This window comes from Chlorocebus sabaeus, chromosome 24 (assembly GCF_047675955.1).
Source record: "Chlorocebus sabaeus isolate Y175 chromosome 24, mChlSab1.0.hap1, whole genome shotgun sequence".
NCBI classification, from domain to species: Eukaryota; Metazoa; Chordata; class Mammalia; order Primates; family Cercopithecidae; genus Chlorocebus; species Chlorocebus sabaeus.
This window is the reverse complement of record NC_132927.1, coordinates 49,289,709-49,307,220: the sequence shown is the minus strand read 5'-3', so window position 1 is coordinate 49,307,220 and position 17,512 is coordinate 49,289,709. Positions and strand designations below refer to the sequence as shown.

The window sequence follows — 17,512 nt, the reverse complement described above, 5'->3', positions numbered from 1 at the left end:
CAGTGAGCTGTGATCATGCCACTGCACTTCCACTCTGGGTGACAGAGTGTGGGACTCTTGTCTCAAAAAAGAAAATTAAAAGGCTTTTTCAAAATGTGTACACCAGATTATTTTCAAGCCTTTAAACATTCAGGTTCTTCCTTTCTCCCTCCCCAGACTGTGGTTCCTTCCGTCGTAAAATTACATGAGTTGATGCCAGGTGTGATGGCTCATGCCTATAGTCCCAGCACTTTCGGAGGCCGAGATGGGCAGATCACTTGAGCTCAAGAGTTCAAGACCAGCCTGGGTAACACTGTGAAACCCTATCTCTGTAGTCGCCGCTACTCAAGAGGCTGAAGTGGGAGGATGCCTTGAATACATAAGGTAGAGGTTGCAGTAAGCCAAAACCGTGCCACTGCATTCCAGCCAGGGTGACAGAATAAGACCCTGTCTCAAAAAAAAAAAAAAAAAAATTTGGTTCTCTATAGAATACATTGTATTAGTCAGGGTACTGGCAGGAAACGGATGGAACATTCAAGTGGCTGAGTCTACCTAGTGAGGCATCCTGGGCCAGCAATAGTGAGGTGTGATGACCAGCTGTAGGTCTGAAGGGACAAATGGAGAGTTGCTGGAACCTGGCTCCCTCTGAGCACTTTCCAATAGAAGTGGTGGGTTTTAGTTACAGCCACCCATAGCCCAGCCAGAAGGGAGCCGGGGAACCAGCAATCCCACCTCCCTCTTCTCTTGCCCTGTGTTCTGCTGCTGCTTCCCACGGGCTGAACCTACCTGGCTGCTGCGAGCCAGGGAACCCTGACCTAGTCCAGAGGTGAGTCTCTTGGGCATGCACAGAGCAGGGTGGAGATGGAGAGATGATGAGGGCAGAGTGGGTCTGGAGGGGCCCAGGGAAGCTCTCCAGGAAGGCTATGAAACCTGGTCCCAGCAGCCCAGGCTTCATGATCTCCTGAGTCATTCACAGAAGCGCACGTCACACCATGATTCTTTTCTTGGTTTATTGTTTGGTAGAAAAACAGGCTCTTTAACACTGAATAAACATCTCACAAACCGTCGCTCCTAGACTGCAAAAAGTCAAAACCAATTCACTTTGATGCCAGGCCCTTGAATCTGACATTCAAGTCACTGTAGTAGAAACCAGAGCTGCTGTACCTTAGACGTGCTTCAACAAAGGCATGTTAAGGACTGTTTAAAACTGGTAGCATGTAAGAAGATCCATCTTCCCTTCCAATGCCTTTGGATAATAACAGGAGAATCCCAGAGATCTGCTGTTGAGTTTGAGAAGGCCAAGTTTAAGGATTCCAAACTCCAGCCTTCAATATTTCTGCAGGGACTTACAGAAGTAACCTCCCCATCCTCTCCCGCTAGCTTCCCCAAGTACAGATGCAGGTCGTCCTGGGACTCAGGCACCGAGGGCTCAAACCATCTCACCGTCTCATCGCTGGGCTTCTCCAATGGGCTCTTGGTGGAAGAAGCTTTTAGTTTTTGCCAATCTTCAGTCCTTAGAAAAGTCTTTTTTTGTTAAGAAAACGTAGGGAGGGTTAACTAAGTTCTAAGAATTCAATAAGAAAAGGAAATAGGTACCTTTTATGAAAAGGACTTCCAAGCTCTCTGAGCCAGCAATTTAACTCAAATAACTTTCCTGAGTGTCTCCACACGGAACGTTCAGCACTTTTCTCCTAGCAGCCAGAGGATGGGATCTATGTACACTGTCACTTAAAATGCCCTCATCAGATGCAGTAAAAAGTTATGCTTTCCTCCTGTAAGTTAAATCCACATAGCTCTGGGCTGTACCCTGCAGAATTAGCTGTAGGAGTAACAGTAAAGGTCCTGCCCGACAGCCATGAGCAGCCCCGGCGCGCCCCGGGAGCCCCCCAGCCGCGACGAGAAGGCCACACTGGGAATGTCAGCCTTGGAGGCAGGGTACGGGGAGGGTATGGTTCTGAGTAGGTGTGCATCGTGGAGGCTCCAGATTCTCGTGTAGCAGTCCTGGCCCACTAGGAAAGAGGAAAGACACATGGCAGGCTAGTGAGAGAATGCAAAGGAAAACTCACCTACACGTGGACATGGCTTCTCAAGATTCCTCAGGGCTGTGATTTCATGTGAGCCAAAACACAAACTCATTAACAGACAGCATTTCTACGGATAACGCAAGTCTCCCTGTTGTGCTAGAACAATGACAAGATGCCCTGGTTGGCTGTGTGATGCCACGAGTGGCTTGGAGGTATCCTGGCTAATGTCTGGGGATTCTGCTGCTCTTCACGTCACGGAATGTTCAAGTGTGAGCGCAGCCCACCTGGTCTAGATGACACGCAACTGATTTCTCCCATTTTTTAGGGACAAGGTCTTGTTCTGTCGCCCAGGCTGGGGTGCAGTGGTGCAATCAGGGCTCACTGCAGCCTTGAACTCCTGAGTTACCTCAGCTTCCTGAGTTAACTGGGACTACAAGTGTGTGCCACCATGCCTAATTTTTTTTTTTGAGATAGGGTCTTGCTATGTTGCCCCGGCTGGTCCTAAACTCCCAGACTCAAGCTTCCTAAGTGCTAGAATTATAGCTACCACGTCTGGCCTGATCTTTTCATGATACAGTAAAAGATCTGTCAAAGTCATTACATCCTGGGGATGGACTAGGTTGACAGCTCTCCCCACAGCTCTTTCTGGTTTAATGCTTCAGTTCCTAAGACCAGTTTCAGTCTTCAGGGCTCCAGTTCTGAGGGCTGTGACACACAACAGCATGGGTTACAGCAGCCCAGAAACATGATATATACTACTGGAGAACTTCAGCAGAAGAGGACAGGCCTTGGGCAGTCATGGATTTCACATTTGTGATTCTGATCACTTGTGTGACTCTAAGACCAGAAGTGCTACCTTGGCTGAAGCTGAATCCCGGCTGCAGTTTATGACTGCAGCTGACGACTACCTGCATCTGCCTTTCAGCAAGGCTGAGCTCTCTCTATCACCCGGCTCACAGGAGCTCTTCTGCGATAAAAATAGGTGAAAAATCGATTTAAAAAGGAAGCGAAGTCCTGGTGTTGATGAGAATAGTAAATAAGTCTAAGAACGTTCTAACAAAGTGATGCTTCCTAGCCACAAAAATGTTCCATGGGGAATAAGCCCTTTCTATAGGAATACCAGCAGAAGTGGTTCATGAAGACTGAGAACACATTCTGTAGTGTCAGGGACCACTATTTCAGTGTGAAAGCACTGAGCCTGCACACTGTCTGATTACGCTATAGCCACTATCATCTGTAATCAACTGGTAACTCCCTTCCCAGGGGCTTAGTGGCCAGCCAGCCGCTCCTAATCTGCAGATCGTGGAGCCACAGGGATGGTAGTAAAGGGGCCACGAATCTTACTTATTTATTTAGAGATGGAGTTTCGCTCTGTCACCAGGCTGGAGTACAGTGGCGCAATCTTGGCTCATTGTAACCTCCGACTTCCCGGTCCAAGCAATTCTCCTGCTTCAGACTCCCGAGCAGCTGGGATTACAGGCAGGTGCCACCATGCCGTTAGTTTTTGTATTTTAGTAGTAATGGGGTTTCACCATGCTGGCCAGGATGGTCTCAATCTTGTGGCCTCGTGATCCGCCCTCCCTGGCCTCCCACAGTGTTGGGATTACGGGCGTGAGCCACCGTGCCGGGCCGGGGCCAAGAATCTTTACAATGACCGTAACTTCTTTTCTCAGCATCCTCTGGTGGAAATGCGAGTAGAGACAACAGGGAGCCCACGTTTTTGGGTAAGAAAGCTGCGTGGTGGGATAATGCTGGCCTGATGAAATCCATGCAAACTCCAAACCCAGGCTCCCCAGCACCCCCCCACCTGCCTGTTTCTGAAGTGACGTTTGCCCACTGACATGGGACGAGGCTGTCCACCTGGTGGACATTTATTTACACTGCGAATTACTAATATATCCAATTCTACTTCCCTCCTAGTCTCCCCACCCAAATGTCCACACTCCCCTCGATTCAGTTCTGTTTTGGGGTGACTTTTCCCTCTGCTGCTGAAGCTGCTGGGATTGCCCCGGAGAGACAGTATTTGATGGGGTGGAATTTCCCCTTCCTTCCTCAAGTACCTGCCACCAGGATTCCTTCTTCCTCGTGCACATGCAGGGGCAGGTAGGCATACTCATTCACGTGGCCTTCGTACTGCCTTATGCACTTAGTGGTCCTCAGGTCCCACAGCTTGATCTGTGGAAAGAAGCACCAGGAGCCATCAGAGAGGGGCCAGGAGGTACCATGGTGGTCCCCAAGTGTGAAGCCAGGAAGGCAAGGTGGTCTCCAGTGGCCTGTGCAGGTCATGAAGATCTCCATCTCGAATTCCTGAGCCTTGGAGTCCATCAAAAGCATGTAACCAGGTCGGGCGTGGCGGCTCACGTCTGTAATCCCAGCACTTTGGGAGGCCAAGGTGGGCAGATCATGAGGTCAGGAGTTTGAGATCAGCCTGACCAACATGGTGAAACCCTGTCTCTACTAAAAATACAAAAATTATCCGGGTGCCTGCAATCTCAGCTACTCAGGAGGCTGAGGCAGGAGAATCGCTTGAACCTGAGAGATGGAGGTTGCAGTGAGCTGAGATTGCACCATTGCACTCCAGCCTGGGTAACACAGCAAGACTTCGTTGCAAAAAGAAAAAAAAAAAAAAAGGCACATAACCAGAGAATCCTTTTCACTTTTGTTCACATCAGATTAGGCTCATATGGGCAACAAAGCAGTCCCCATGCAGGGCCAACAAATCACTTGGTCTTCAGTGAACTTCCCCTGCCTGGGGTCTCGGTATGAGGACCTCTTCAGCAGAACCCTTTCACCTGGCAGGTCTCTGGGCCACGAGACCCTGTGGCCTGAGAAAGTTCATGATCCCCTACCTTTCCAGCCATGTCTGATGCTATCAGGTATTGCTCATCTTGGAGGATCCGCACAGAGGTCACTGCTGAGTCATGAAACAGGCGGGTGGCCTTCCACCCCTTGCCTTGATTTCCACAACGCAGATCAATGGCAAAGATTTCCCCAGAGCGGCAGCCATTAAACAGCAGAGGAACCTGTGGAAAGAGGGCCTGCTCGGTCCTGGGTACCATGACCTCCCTCTGAGGCTGGGCAGGGCAGGTCCTCCTGCTATAACCCCTCTTCCAGCCTCTGGGTCGGATGGTGTGATCAGACACGTGCTGGTCAGGGTTTGGGTCTCAATGGAGTTGGAAGGGAGGATGATTCCTTGTTAGTGGCTAGAAGAACCAGACCCCACGTGTCCTCCTCATGGGCAGCATAGAGGTCCTAGGAGCTGCCTGCTCCCCGCCCCCCCACGCACTGCCCCCTTTGGCCTTTCTCTCTGAAGTCCCAGAGATAGCACCCCATCTCTACCAAAAGCGGGTCAGCAGGTTCATTCACTTTTAAGGAAAGATGGTATTTTCTAGAGAAAAGTCCTTAAAATATAGTTACGACCACTTTTTTTTGAGACAGAGCCTTGCCCTGTCGCCCAGGCTAGAGTGCAGTGGCGCCATCTCGGCTCACTACAACCTCCGCCTCCCGGGTTCAGGTGATTCTCCTGCCTCAGCCTCCTGAGCAGCTGGGATTACAGGCGCCTGGCACCATACCCAGCTAATTTTTGTATTTTTAGTAGAGAAGAGGTTTCACTATCTCGGCTAGGCTGGTTTCAAACTCCTGACCTCGTGATCTACCCATCTCGGCCTCCCAAAGTGCTGGGATTACAGCCATGAGCCACTGCACTTGGCCTCATTTTATTTTTTTTTAACCTGACTTGAATTTATCAAGCTTAAATTCTTTTTTTTTTTTGAGACGGAGTCTCGCTCTGTCACCCAGGCTGGAGTGCAGTGGTGCGATATCGGCTCACTGCAAGCTCCGTCTCCTGGGTTCACGCCATTCTCCTGTCTCAGCCTGCCGTGTAGGTGGGACTACAGGCGCCCGCCACCACACCCGGCTAATTTTTGTATTTTTAGTAGAGATGGGGTTTCACTGTGTTAGCCAGGATGGTCTCGATCTCCTGACCTCGTGATCCATCCGTCTCGGCCTCCCAAAGTGCTGGGATTACAGACGTGAGCCACTGCGCCCGGCCCTGATTTTTTAAATATATAAAATATATAACCTGAGAGCTGTGAAGAATTGGTGTTTAGCTTATACGTTTTAAAGATGGTTTGTCCTGCTGGGTAAATCCAAGTACCCAAGAACTGCTCACAATTCCTTTCCATGAGAGGTTGTTTAGAGCAACTCAGGCAAGCCTTTCTGGATCAACCAACTTTTACTCAGTTCAGACACGCTTACAAAGGAACCCACTGATCCTTTCTGATGCTCTTTCTCCCCTGTCAAAGACGACTAGATGGCACACAGAGGAGTCCAATTTCAATCTAGCCATATTTCTGCACGGGGCTAACTTTATATTCTGCCTGTCCCAATCCAACTAACCATGTGAGCAAACTGCTGGGCCAAGACATCACTGTTGGTCCCAAAGGACTGCCGGTGTCCCGTCACCACGTTGGTCAACAGGACCCGCCGAGACAAGCCTGGCGGAGACAGACATAGGCTGGTGAGATTATGTCACATGTAGTCTGGGGAGAGGGACAGCTACAGGGGTTTTAAGGTCTGTTAAGGACTCTTCTCTGGGCACCTGGGGAGCCAGGCTCACCTGTACTGAAGCAGTTATTTGCTTGGATATTCAGGGACCAGGCACAGGACCAGGCACCAGGGATCCGGAAACTGCAGAGCATGCCAGGCCGGTCTATTCCTGCTAAGGGGATAGGAGAATGTAAATTGTGGCTGCCCTCTAGCCAGGCCAGGGACCATTGGGTTCAGAAAACATCCAAATATGCCCATAGCTGCTCAGAGGGTCTATACCTTTGGCCCTATTCTGGGTTTTGTGGTTGCAAGAGAGAGGCTCAGCTGGGATGCCTGGCTCACAAGTGGTTATTCTGAAAATGCATCTATGTTAACATTCCCAGTAGTCATGTTTATAGTACTAATAGTACTGATATCAAGGAGGTAGTGTACTGTCAGAGGTACGGTGGCTCCGATCCTCGATCACCTACCAGCTATGTGATCTCAGGCAAGTTTACACACACACAGACACACACATACACACACACACACACACATATAAAGATATATATAGATATACGTATTTTTAAGACAGGGTCTTGTTCTTTTGCCCACTCTGGAGTGCAGTGGCATGATCATGGCTCAATGCATCCTCAACTTCCCAGGCTCAAGGAATCCTCCCATCTCAGCCTCCCAAGTAGCTGGGACCACAGGTGTGAGTCACCACACATGGCTAATTATTTATTTTTTGTAGAGATTGGAGTCTTGCTATGTTACTCAGGCTGGTCTCGAACTCCTGGGCTCAAACGATTATCCTGCCTTGGCCTCCCAAAGTGTTGGGATTATAGGCATGAGTCACCATGCTTTGATACAATATTTTTAAAAATAAACTTTTGCATTGACAGAACGTACACATTGTAAGGATACAGTTCAGTGAGTTATTACAAACTAAATATAGCCACGTACCCGCCAATCAGGTTGAGAAATAAAACAATCCAGGCCAGGCGCAGTGGCTCACGCCTGTAATCCCAGCACTTTGGCAGGCCAAGGCGGGTGGATCACCTGAGGTCAGAAGTTCGAGACCAACCTGACCAACATGGAGAAATCCCATCTCTAATAAAAATACAAAAATAGCCAGGTGTGGTGGTACATGCCTGTAATCCCATCTACTTGGGAGGCTGAGGCAGGAGAATCGCTTGAATCCCAGAGACGAAGGTTGCGGTGACCTAAGATCACGTCACTGTACTCCAGCCTGGGCAACAAAACTCCGTCTCAAAAACAAACAAACAAACAAACAAAGAAAAAAGAAAAGACATAAAACAATCTAGTACCCCAAAGGCCTCCCTCACATCCCTTTCCCAATTACTACCTCTCCAAAGGGTACTGTGAACCTGACCTCCAACACTAAAAATTACTTTTGTAAGGCAAATTCTGAAACTCTCTGCCTCAGTTTCCTTAACCATACAATGGTGGTAAGACACATTCCTGCCTCATAAGCTTGCTGTGCGATTAAATACCAGGCACTGAGCTAAATGTGCGTGATCTCATCTAATTCTCCATGGATGTGCACTGGGAAGGCCTTGTCCACTTTAGAGAGGTTCAATATTCCATTCAAGTTGGCAAGGGGCAGAGCTGGGATTCGTGCCAGGTCTGCCTGAAGCCCACACTCTTAAGAGGCCTCTCACTCTTGTCTTATTGATCCTAATTTTCTGATAGACTGAAAATGTAATATCTAGAATGCTGTCAGGAAGGAGGAGTCAAATTGCCTTAACCTAGGCAGAATGTTAAGTACCCCTGATAGCACCTGAGGTGCTCTGGACCTTCGGAGGTGTCTTCTAAATGATGTGCACAGGCATCCAAATCAGTGTTCTAACCTCACGTTGGTTTACATATGTGTTAAGTCTGCTCTGACTGCTGAAATGACTGAAATGGCCCAAGATGGGTAAAAAGGGGCAGATGCTGTAAAAAAAAAGCACATGCTTCTGGTACTAACCCTGGGACAGGCTTAGGGAATCCTCCCACAGTGCCTCTGCAGTGGCCCCACACTCCTCTCTAAGCCACTCCCACACAGCTCTCAGGAGACATAGGACAGATTTCTTCAAAGGAAGAGAACCCTGTACCTGGGTGACTATTGACGAACAGTGACGCTGGGAGCAGGGTGGCACAGCCTGGAGTCTCCGCGAGTCCCATGAGGCACAGCCTGGAAAAAGCTGTTAAGGACAGTCAGGCACAAGGCTCCCCTCTGGGAGGAGGTATGGGCATTCACCCTTCAGAAGGTCATACGGCACACAACCTAGGACAGAGTAACCCCGCCGTCCAGATTCAACGTATGTTTACACTGTCCACATTTAGCTTCGCGTGTGTTTTTTGGTTTGTTTTTGAGACAGAGTTTCGCTCTTGTTGCCCAGGCTGGGGTGCAATGGCGTGATCTTGGCTCACTGCAACCTCTGCCTCCTGGGTTCAAGCGATTCTCCTGCCTCAGCCTCCTGAGTAGCTGGGACTACAGGCACGTGCCACCACGCCTGTCTAATTTTGTATTTTTAGTAGACAAGGGGTTTCTCCATCTTGGTCAGGCTGGTCTTGAACACCCGACCTCAGGTGATCTGCCCGCCCTGGCCTCCCAAAGTGCCGGGATTATAGGGGTGAGCCATCGTGCCCGGCCAGCTTCAGATTTTTTTTAAAGGGAAAAACAAATCAGATATAGTTAAAAGCTGGGTGTGGTGGCTCCTGCCTATGTAATCCCAGCACTTTGGGAAGCTGAGGCAGGAGGATCACTCGAGCCCAGGAGTTCGAGACCAGCCTGGGAAACATGGCAAAACCTTTTCTTTACAAAAAATACAAAAACTAGCTGGGCGTGGTGGTGTGTGCCTGTAGTACCAGCTCCTTGGGAGGCTGAGGTGGGAGGATTGCTTGAGCCTTGAAAGTCGAGGCTGTGGTGCGCTGTGATCATGTGACTGCATTCCAGCCTGACTGACAGAGTAAGACCATGTCTCAAAAATAAAATACTATAAAAAAACCCCAAAAGCCCCCCTCTCTGATCTCTCCCTAGTCCAATTCTCCCTTCTCCCCCACCCAGAAAGAACTGCTCTTCTCAAACTGGTGTAAGTTCTTCTAAGCCATGCTGTATTTCCACTACATGTATTTGTCAATAAATAAAACAAAGCAACTTTTGTTTTAAAAAATACACACAGAAATGGCACTGCACAGAATATCTCACTACCAGCTCTTAAAATTTCTGCTTATCTGAATGGGTACCAGGTGACACCTCACTATTATTCCAATGGCCATTTCCCTGACTACATGTGGGTGTCTGTTCACATGAGCATAGTCACTGGGCAGTCTCTCTGACCTGCCCCTTTACACCCTTGCCTACGCATGTGTCTTCTGACTGATGCGGTTCCTCTCCTTTTCCCCTCATAGCCAAACTTCACTCCAGAGGAGCCTGTATTTATTCTCACTCCCTTGCCTTTCCTCCACTGAAATCCAGGCCTGACCCTCAGCTTCCCAGAGAAGTGTTCTCACCAGTCTTCAATGAGCTCCTGATTTCTAAATCTGACGGAAATGTTCCAGTTCTGCCCTATGGCCATGTAGCCCAATTTCTACTGCACACTCCTTGGCCTCAACCCACCACTCTCCGGGAAGTCTATCCTGGGCCTTCTCCTATCACAAGATGCCCGGCTAGGACCTGCGCCTGCCCCTTGGTGCCCTTCCCTCCACTCCTGCTGCCTCATTTCACGCCCTCACTGCCGCTCTCCGTCTTGCAGCAGCTTCTGTCTGAGGACTTGCTCTCACCCGTCTATCCCCCAACAATGCCACCAAAGGAATCATTTTCAAAGGTGACTCCACAATCACAACCCCCTGGGACCTCCCACATCCCTGAGCGAGCATTCGGTCTTGAAAGGTCCTACTCCCTAGCCAGAGACATCATGAATATCAAACTGCTGCCAAACATACCAAGCTTTCTCCCAACTCCTCCTTCTATTAGGAGTCCCTGGCCTCTTCCTGCCCTCATGTCTCCCTCCAGGAAGGCGGCTGCAATCCCTCCTGCATGCAGCTTTCCTCCTACACTGAAGACTGGTGGAGCTGCCTGTCTCCATCTCCTTGCAACTGCATACACTCGATAGGTGTTGTCTGAATGACCACACATATTCCTCACTGGAAAACGTAACTATCTGAAAAGCAATCACGTAACCTTTTCAAAATCCTTTTAAACATTTTATTTATATATATATATTTTTAGATGGAGTCTTGCTCTGTCGCCCAGACTGGAGTGCAGTGGTGCAATCTTGGCTCACTGCAACCTCTGTCTCCCAGGTTTTCAAGCAATTCTCCCACCTCAACTTCCCAAGTAGCTGGGATTACAGGTGCATGCCACCACACCTGGCTAATTTTTGTATTTTTAGTGGAGACGGGGTTTCACCATGGTGGCCAGGCTGGTCTTGAACTCCTGACCTCAAGTGATCCACCGCCTCGGCCTCCCAAAGTACTGGGATTATGGGAATGAGCCACTGTGCCCACTTTTCTTTTTCTTTTTTTAATTTAAGAGACAGGGTCTCTCTCTTTCAACCAGGCTGGAGTGCTGTAGTGTGATCACAGCTCACTGCAGCTTTGAAATCTGGGGCTCAAGTGATCCTCCTGGCTCAGCTTCCTGAGTACCTGAAACTACAGGCATGCACCATGATGCTCAGCTAACAGAATTTTTTTTTTTTTTTGTAGAGAGCAGGTCTTGCTATATTGCCCAGGCTGGTCTCAAACTCCTGGCCTCAAGCAATCCCCCCACTGTGGCCTCCCAAAGTGCTGAGATTACAGGTGTGAGCCACCGTGCCTGGCCAGGTAACATTCTTGACCATCTGAGTATGTGATGTGTATGTGACATACCACTCTGGGTGGTAAGCTCCAAGTTAAGTATCTCCAGGATAGAGAGGGTACTGAAACTGTAAATGGGAACAGCATCACCAAATAAACTTATTTTGCTTCTGGGTTTGGAGGGCACGGAAGTGAAGAAAGTGGGATGTGCATGTTAGTTACTGTTGCTGAATCTCAGCTGATTTATATTCAAACTTTGAGTACTTATGGGGCCACGTTAAGACTTAATCCTTTGACAGGCCACAGGTTAACTAAGGGCCCAATAAGTGTAGAAAGAATTCCATCTAACCCCCACCACTCTTGCAGGGAAAATGCAGAGTGCAGGTCTGAACAAAGTACTATTTTTCGAAAGGGAACAAGTTACCTGAACTTCTGAAGCAGCACAAAAAATCTATAGCACAAAGGCCCGAAGATTACCAGAAACTGCCACCAGAGGGCAAGCCACCGATGAAGCTACAACAGACCATCCATCCCTTAAAGCCCAATTACATGGATTTTTTTCCCCTCTCCTTAGCCCACAGAAACATGAGAAACCATGCTGTTTTAAAAGACTGGAAATGAGAGCGAGGTTCTTGTTTTTGCTCTCTGCAGAGCTTGGCCTCTTTAGCCCTCTGGTTAGATCATCACAGGAACAGGTGGTCAGTCCCATTAGCCTACAGAACCCCATCAAATGAAAGCCACATACAATTTTCAATTTGGAGAACACACATAGTTTGGTGCCTTACATAAATTTGTAATCAGGTCGCTAATGTATTTAGGCTTTACAAGCCTTTGAAATGTAAGCTGGGTGTGGTGGTGCATAGCTATAGTCCCAGCGACTTGGGAGGCTAAGGCAGGAGAATCACTTGAGCCCAGGAGTTCTAGGCTGGAGTGAGCTATGATTGCACCACTGCACTCAAGCCTGGATGAGGAGCAAGACACCTTTCTCTGAAAAAAATTAAATAAAAACCAAAAAACTCCTTTGAAAGAGAGTGCTGTGAAACAAATAAAATTTTAAAAGATTCTGATTCAGTTATCACTTGTTGAAGACCAATGATGTGTCAGGAACTGCTAGGTGCATTCACAGGAGTTAACTAATGCTAATCTCACGACAACTCAGGAAGTAGGTGTTAAGTACAACAAGTAGTCATGTTGTTTCCAGAACACATTTAATATGAGAATGAGCCAAGGACAAGAGTCATTAACACGTGGCTTTCGGTGAATCAAGTCTTGTGCCATATCAAGAGCCCCCAAGGGTACCAGAGGCCAGGGACCACAACACTGTACTACTGTGCTCTCAGCAAAGTGGCTCCACTCACTCAGGAAGGCAAAGACTAGTGTGATGAGTGCTCTAAAAAGCTGTTGCCAGCAGGGACCTGAGGCCCAGAGCCCACAGACTCAAGTCCACTGCCAAAGGAACCCCCTCCCTGACCCTGCCCTCAGCTTCCCGTAGGAGGACCCTGCCCTCCTGACCACCGTTTTCCTTCCTGGCCTCAGGAGGAGCTGGGCTTCCTCCCCAAGGCTGTACTGCTCCTTTCCGCTTTGTTCCTCTGCTACCGCACCAGCTCTCCGGCAGGAATACTGGGTCTATGTCGTGAACCCAGAGCCTCCTGTCACACGCCACAGTGGCAGAGTGGGCCGGCCTTGGAGCCAGACTGCCCGAGTTCCTATCCTGTCTCCACCACACGCATGTGAAGGCCCAGAGAGTGTCTGCCACACACTGACATCAATGTCATCTTGAGAAACAGCCATGATGGGACCTCAGCTACTTCTCTGTGCTCCACGGGCATCCTTGTGTTCTACTCAGGTACGCTTTTTTCTAAAGCATGAGATTTAAGTGCACAAGGGCCCAGCCCTCTGGTCACTAAGATGCCATGCCACGAAGCCCACAGATACCCAGGTCCACGTCAGGGTGTGGCCTGCCCACCAAACCTCTTCCTCTGCCAAAGGATACAGAATGTGGGAATCCAAGTGATTGAGTGAGGCCCAGCACACCGAATTCACCTGGTGAGGAAGCACACAGCAAGACGGAAAGTTATTCCACAGTAATATGCTTTCCTGTGGAATAACTTGTGGGGACACAGGCATGTGACTTCTTTCTTCAGGTCTTGTTCCTCTTCAAATGGGCTGGAACAAACATTCTGAGGGCAGGGCTTGAGCAGGACAGGAAGTAACCTCAAGTCTGAGTCCTTCAACAGAGCCACAGGGAGACATTTGGTATATCTGGCATACCCTCTGGGTAGGGCTGAACGGTAGGAGATAAGCCTAACTCTGAAGGTGTATCTTACTTCACCCAGAAGCCATTTCAACCTGCATCCATCTTGCAGCTTATGTCCCAACTGAAGAGCAAGTCACAGCTTCTCATGGATGCCGCCATCACCCCACTGCAACTTAAAGGTTGCTCCCTAGACAGGAAGCTCCTCTTATTTGTTTAAGCCTCAGTGCTGGCTGCGGCCTGGCTGGATGACATATCACTCCAACACACAGGGCAGGACCCCTCCTATCCAGGCCACAGTCACTGTCACCCATGTCCAAGGAACTCTCTGCCCTGGTGTGGGCCCTTTCTGATCAACTCCTGGACCCCTGGAGGGACAGTCCTGAGGACCAGTTAAAGAAGCGCTGTTTCAACCTACCCTAATCATCTCATTTCACTTTCTTTTCCAAGACAAGAAACTCCTGGGACCCTTTTCTTTCCCTATGGGTTCTGAGCAACTATAAATCCATTTTTTGAGATAGGGTCTCACTCTGTTACCAAGGTTGGAGTGCAGTGGCACGATCATGGCTCACTGCAGCCTCGATCTCCTGGGCTCAGGTGATCTTCCCACCTCACTTCCCCCCGAATCCCTAAGTAGCTGGGACTACAGGTGCACACCACCACACTCAGATAATTATTATTTTTTTTTGTAGAGACGAGGTTTCACCATGCATGTTCCGCTGCCCAGGTTGGTCTGAAACTCCTAGGCTGAAGTAAAAATCAAGTCTTATGGAAAAATGAGGTAACCATGCTCTGCCCTCTTCCCCAATTGCTCTCCTCTATCCTGAATTTGGCCAACTACCCCCACGGCCAAGTGTGCAGCAAGGCTACAGGGATGGGCAATGTACCTTCCGGTTGGTGAAGTAGAGGTTTTCGTGCATGAACACCTTAAGCGTAGGGGTCTTCAGACTTTGCAGGTTGATGATGCCATACTTGGAGCCCCCGACTTTGACATCGTTCACTGTGAAGAGCCGGTCACTGTTGGTATCTGCCTGGAGAAGAGAAGGGGGCAGTGGGTGACATCCCAGGCTGTGCCTGGTGGGTTACGTAAGAGGGAACTGCTCGTCTCTCCTGGCCCCCATGCTCTGCGCATTTTCACTGGGTGAGAGCTCCTCTCCATGAGTGTGGAGATGACCTCACTTCCCCTAATTCAGTGCAGCCATCTCTGGGCAAAGTCAGTACACGTCTGATCTAACAGTTCAAGAGGAAGGATGAGAATGGCAGTGAGGGGACATGGCCAGAAAGTCTGAGATCTGCATGAGGACCTCACTCAGAAGTGGGTTTGGGAGAGTCCTGGCATGCACCCAGAGGAATGTGCCACGTGCCATCACAAAGGCTGTGCAGCAATAGGAAAAATGCTAGTTCCTATTACATAGGCACTAATTTTTTTTACCACCATGAAAACAAACAAAAAACCCACTGAATAAAATGTGCAACAGAAAAAGACTGCATTCAAATGTAGGCTTTTTTGCCGGGCGCGGTGGCTCAAGCCTGTAATCCCAGCACTTTGGGAGGCTGAGACGGGCGGATCACAAGGTCAGGAGATCGAGACCATCCTGGCTAACACGGTGAAACCCCGTCTCTACTTAAAAATACAAAAAACTAGCCGGGCGAGGTGACGCGCCTGTAGTCCCAGCTACTTAGGAGACTGAGGCAGGAGAATGGCGTAAACCCGGGAGGCGGAGCTTGCAGTGAGCTGAGATCCGGCCACTGCACTCCAGCCTGGGCGACAGAGCGAGACTCCGTCTCAAAACAAACAAACAAAAAAAACAAATATAGGCTTTTTTTTTTTTTTTTTTTTTTTTTTTGAGATGGAGTCTTGCTCTGTCGCCCAGGCTGGAGTGCAGTGGTGCGATCTCAGCTCACTGCAAGCTCCACCTCCCGGGTTCACGCCATTCTCCTGCCTCAGCCTCCTGAGTAGCTGGGACTACAGGCGCCCGCCACCTAGTTTTTTTTGTATTTTTAGGAGAGACAGGGTTTCACTGTATTAGCCAGGATGGTCTTGATCTCCTGACCTCGTGAGCCGCCCGCCTCGGCCTCCCAAAGTGCTGGGATTACAGGCTTGAGCAAAGGTAGGCAATTTTTTTTTTTTTTTTAAAGAGGTGGGGTCTCACTGTTGTCACCCAGGCTGGAGTGCAGTGGCATGATCATGGCTCATGATAACCCTGAACTCCTGGGCTCAAGTGATCTTCTCTCCTCAGCCTCCTGAGCAGCTAGGACTACAGGCATGAACCACTGTGCCTGGCCACTTTTACATTTTTTTTGTAGAGATAGTGTCTATGTTGTCCAGGCTGGTCTTGAACTTCTGGCCTCAAGTGATCCTCCTGCCTCAGCCACCCAAAGAGCTGGGATTACAGGTGTGAGGCACCATGCCTGGCTCAGGATGTAGGCTAATTTTTTTTTGAGAGAGTCTCACTCTGTCACCCAGGCTGAAGTGCAGTGGCATGATCTCAGCTTGCTGAAGCCTCTGCCTCCCAGGTTCAAGCTATTCTCTCACCTCAGCCTCCTGAGTAGCTAGGACTACAGGTGTGAACCACCATGCCCAGCTAATTTTGGTATTTTTAGTACAGATGGGATTTCACAATGTTGGTCAGGCCAGTCTCGAACTCCTGACCTCAAGTGATCCTCCCACCTCGGTCTCCCAAAGTGCTGGGACTACAGGTGTGAGCCACTGCACTTGGCCCTATTTTTGTTTTTTCTTTTGAGACAGAGTCTTGATCTGGTTGCCCAGGCTGGAGTGCAGTGGCATAATCATGGCTCACTGCAGCCTTGACTTCCTGGGATCAAGTGATCCTCCCACCTCAGCCTCCCGAGTAGCTGTGACTACATGCACACACCACCATGCCCAGCTAATTTATATTTTTTGTAGAGACAGGGTTTACCCATGTTGCCTAGGCTGCTCTCGAACTTTTGGGCTCAAGTGAACCGCCTGCCGAAGCCTCCCAAAATGCTGAGATTACAGGCATGAACCACTGTGCCAGATGTGGGCTATTTTAAGCTTTTCTTTTCTCATTTTAAAACATGATGTGGTTAATTGCTATTTCAAAGCAAAAACTCTACATAGTTATGTGTTTTGTATATATTAATAAATACAGACCCACACACAGGTTTGGACGCTGGTTTTGGTGAAACTGTATCAACTTTGTTAAGTTTACCCAGGAAGAAGTCATGTTCCCAGAAGAATCACTGAGACTAGACTCAGATCTGAAAAACTGCGCTCCAGGTGGCAAGCCACTCTCCGGCCCTGCGGTCCCACTGGCCAGCCAGGGTCACTGTGACTTTGGGTGATGGAGACGACCTACCACACGTAAAGCCTGGGTCAGGAGAGATGAAGCACGAGGGTCGGGGTGTCCAGGCTTGTGAACAGTGGCCTGTGTATCACCAGACCCCACACGCCAATGACCCCCACTGTTCCCATGTGCTTTACCCCAGAGAAGGGACTACTGAGGGGAACCCACTGCAACAGAAGATTCCACTCATTCAGTCAAACCATATCCCCAAGCACTCATGGAGAGAAAAGCCACACGGGAGAATGTGGGCCCGACCCCCAACACCCCTCACATGGAAGGACCCCGCTGTGGTGGTCTCCTGGGGCAGAAGGATGCAGTGTTGACCTCCAGGGTCAATCTCTAGCATCGGCCTCCAGTCCGGCCAGCAGATGACCGAGTCCAGATGCTCCTGCCTCTGTATCCTCGTCTCACTCTCCCTGGCTTTCCCTCAGCCTCCAGGAAGGACAGGGCTTGCTGGGCACACCCTGCTCTTACGTGGTCCATCGAGAGGTCAGGGACCTTTGTTTGCAGTGGACCCTCTAGCTCTCTGCCAACATTTCCTTGGCCACTGGGTTTAAGCGGCTGACCTTGGCCTCCAGCTTGGGTCCATCCCA

General features: G+C 49.5%; 1 protein-coding gene across 6 annotated transcripts in view; it reads right to left on the bottom strand.

Moving 5' to 3' along the window:
- The window catches only part of DCAF4 (DDB1 and CUL4 associated factor 4), a 43,130-nt gene that overhangs the window by 8,641 nt on the left and 16,977 nt on the right, over positions 1 to 17,512 (bottom strand). For 3 of the 6 annotated variants that reach the window (XM_007987189.3, XM_007987183.3, XM_007987184.3), the window contains exons 7-14: positions 14,478 to 14,621; positions 13,330 to 13,379; positions 8,651 to 8,730; positions 6,622 to 6,723; positions 6,402 to 6,499; positions 4,853 to 5,026; positions 4,064 to 4,178; positions 976 to 1,988 (exon numbers count right to left, since the gene is read on the bottom strand). In XM_007987189.3, the coding sequence (XP_007985380.3) occupies positions 1,795 to 1,988; positions 4,064 to 4,178; positions 4,853 to 5,026; positions 6,402 to 6,499; positions 6,622 to 6,723; positions 8,651 to 8,730; positions 13,330 to 13,379; positions 14,478 to 14,621 (957 nt within the window). In that variant the 3' untranslated portion in view covers positions 976 to 1,794. Of the gene's footprint in view, positions 1 to 975; positions 1,989 to 4,063; positions 4,179 to 4,852; positions 5,027 to 6,401; positions 6,500 to 6,621; positions 6,724 to 8,650; positions 8,731 to 13,329; positions 13,380 to 14,477; positions 14,622 to 17,512 lie in introns of those variants that run through there. The other 3 variants (XM_007987185.3, XM_073011134.1, XM_073011135.1) reach the window with 3 other exon arrangements.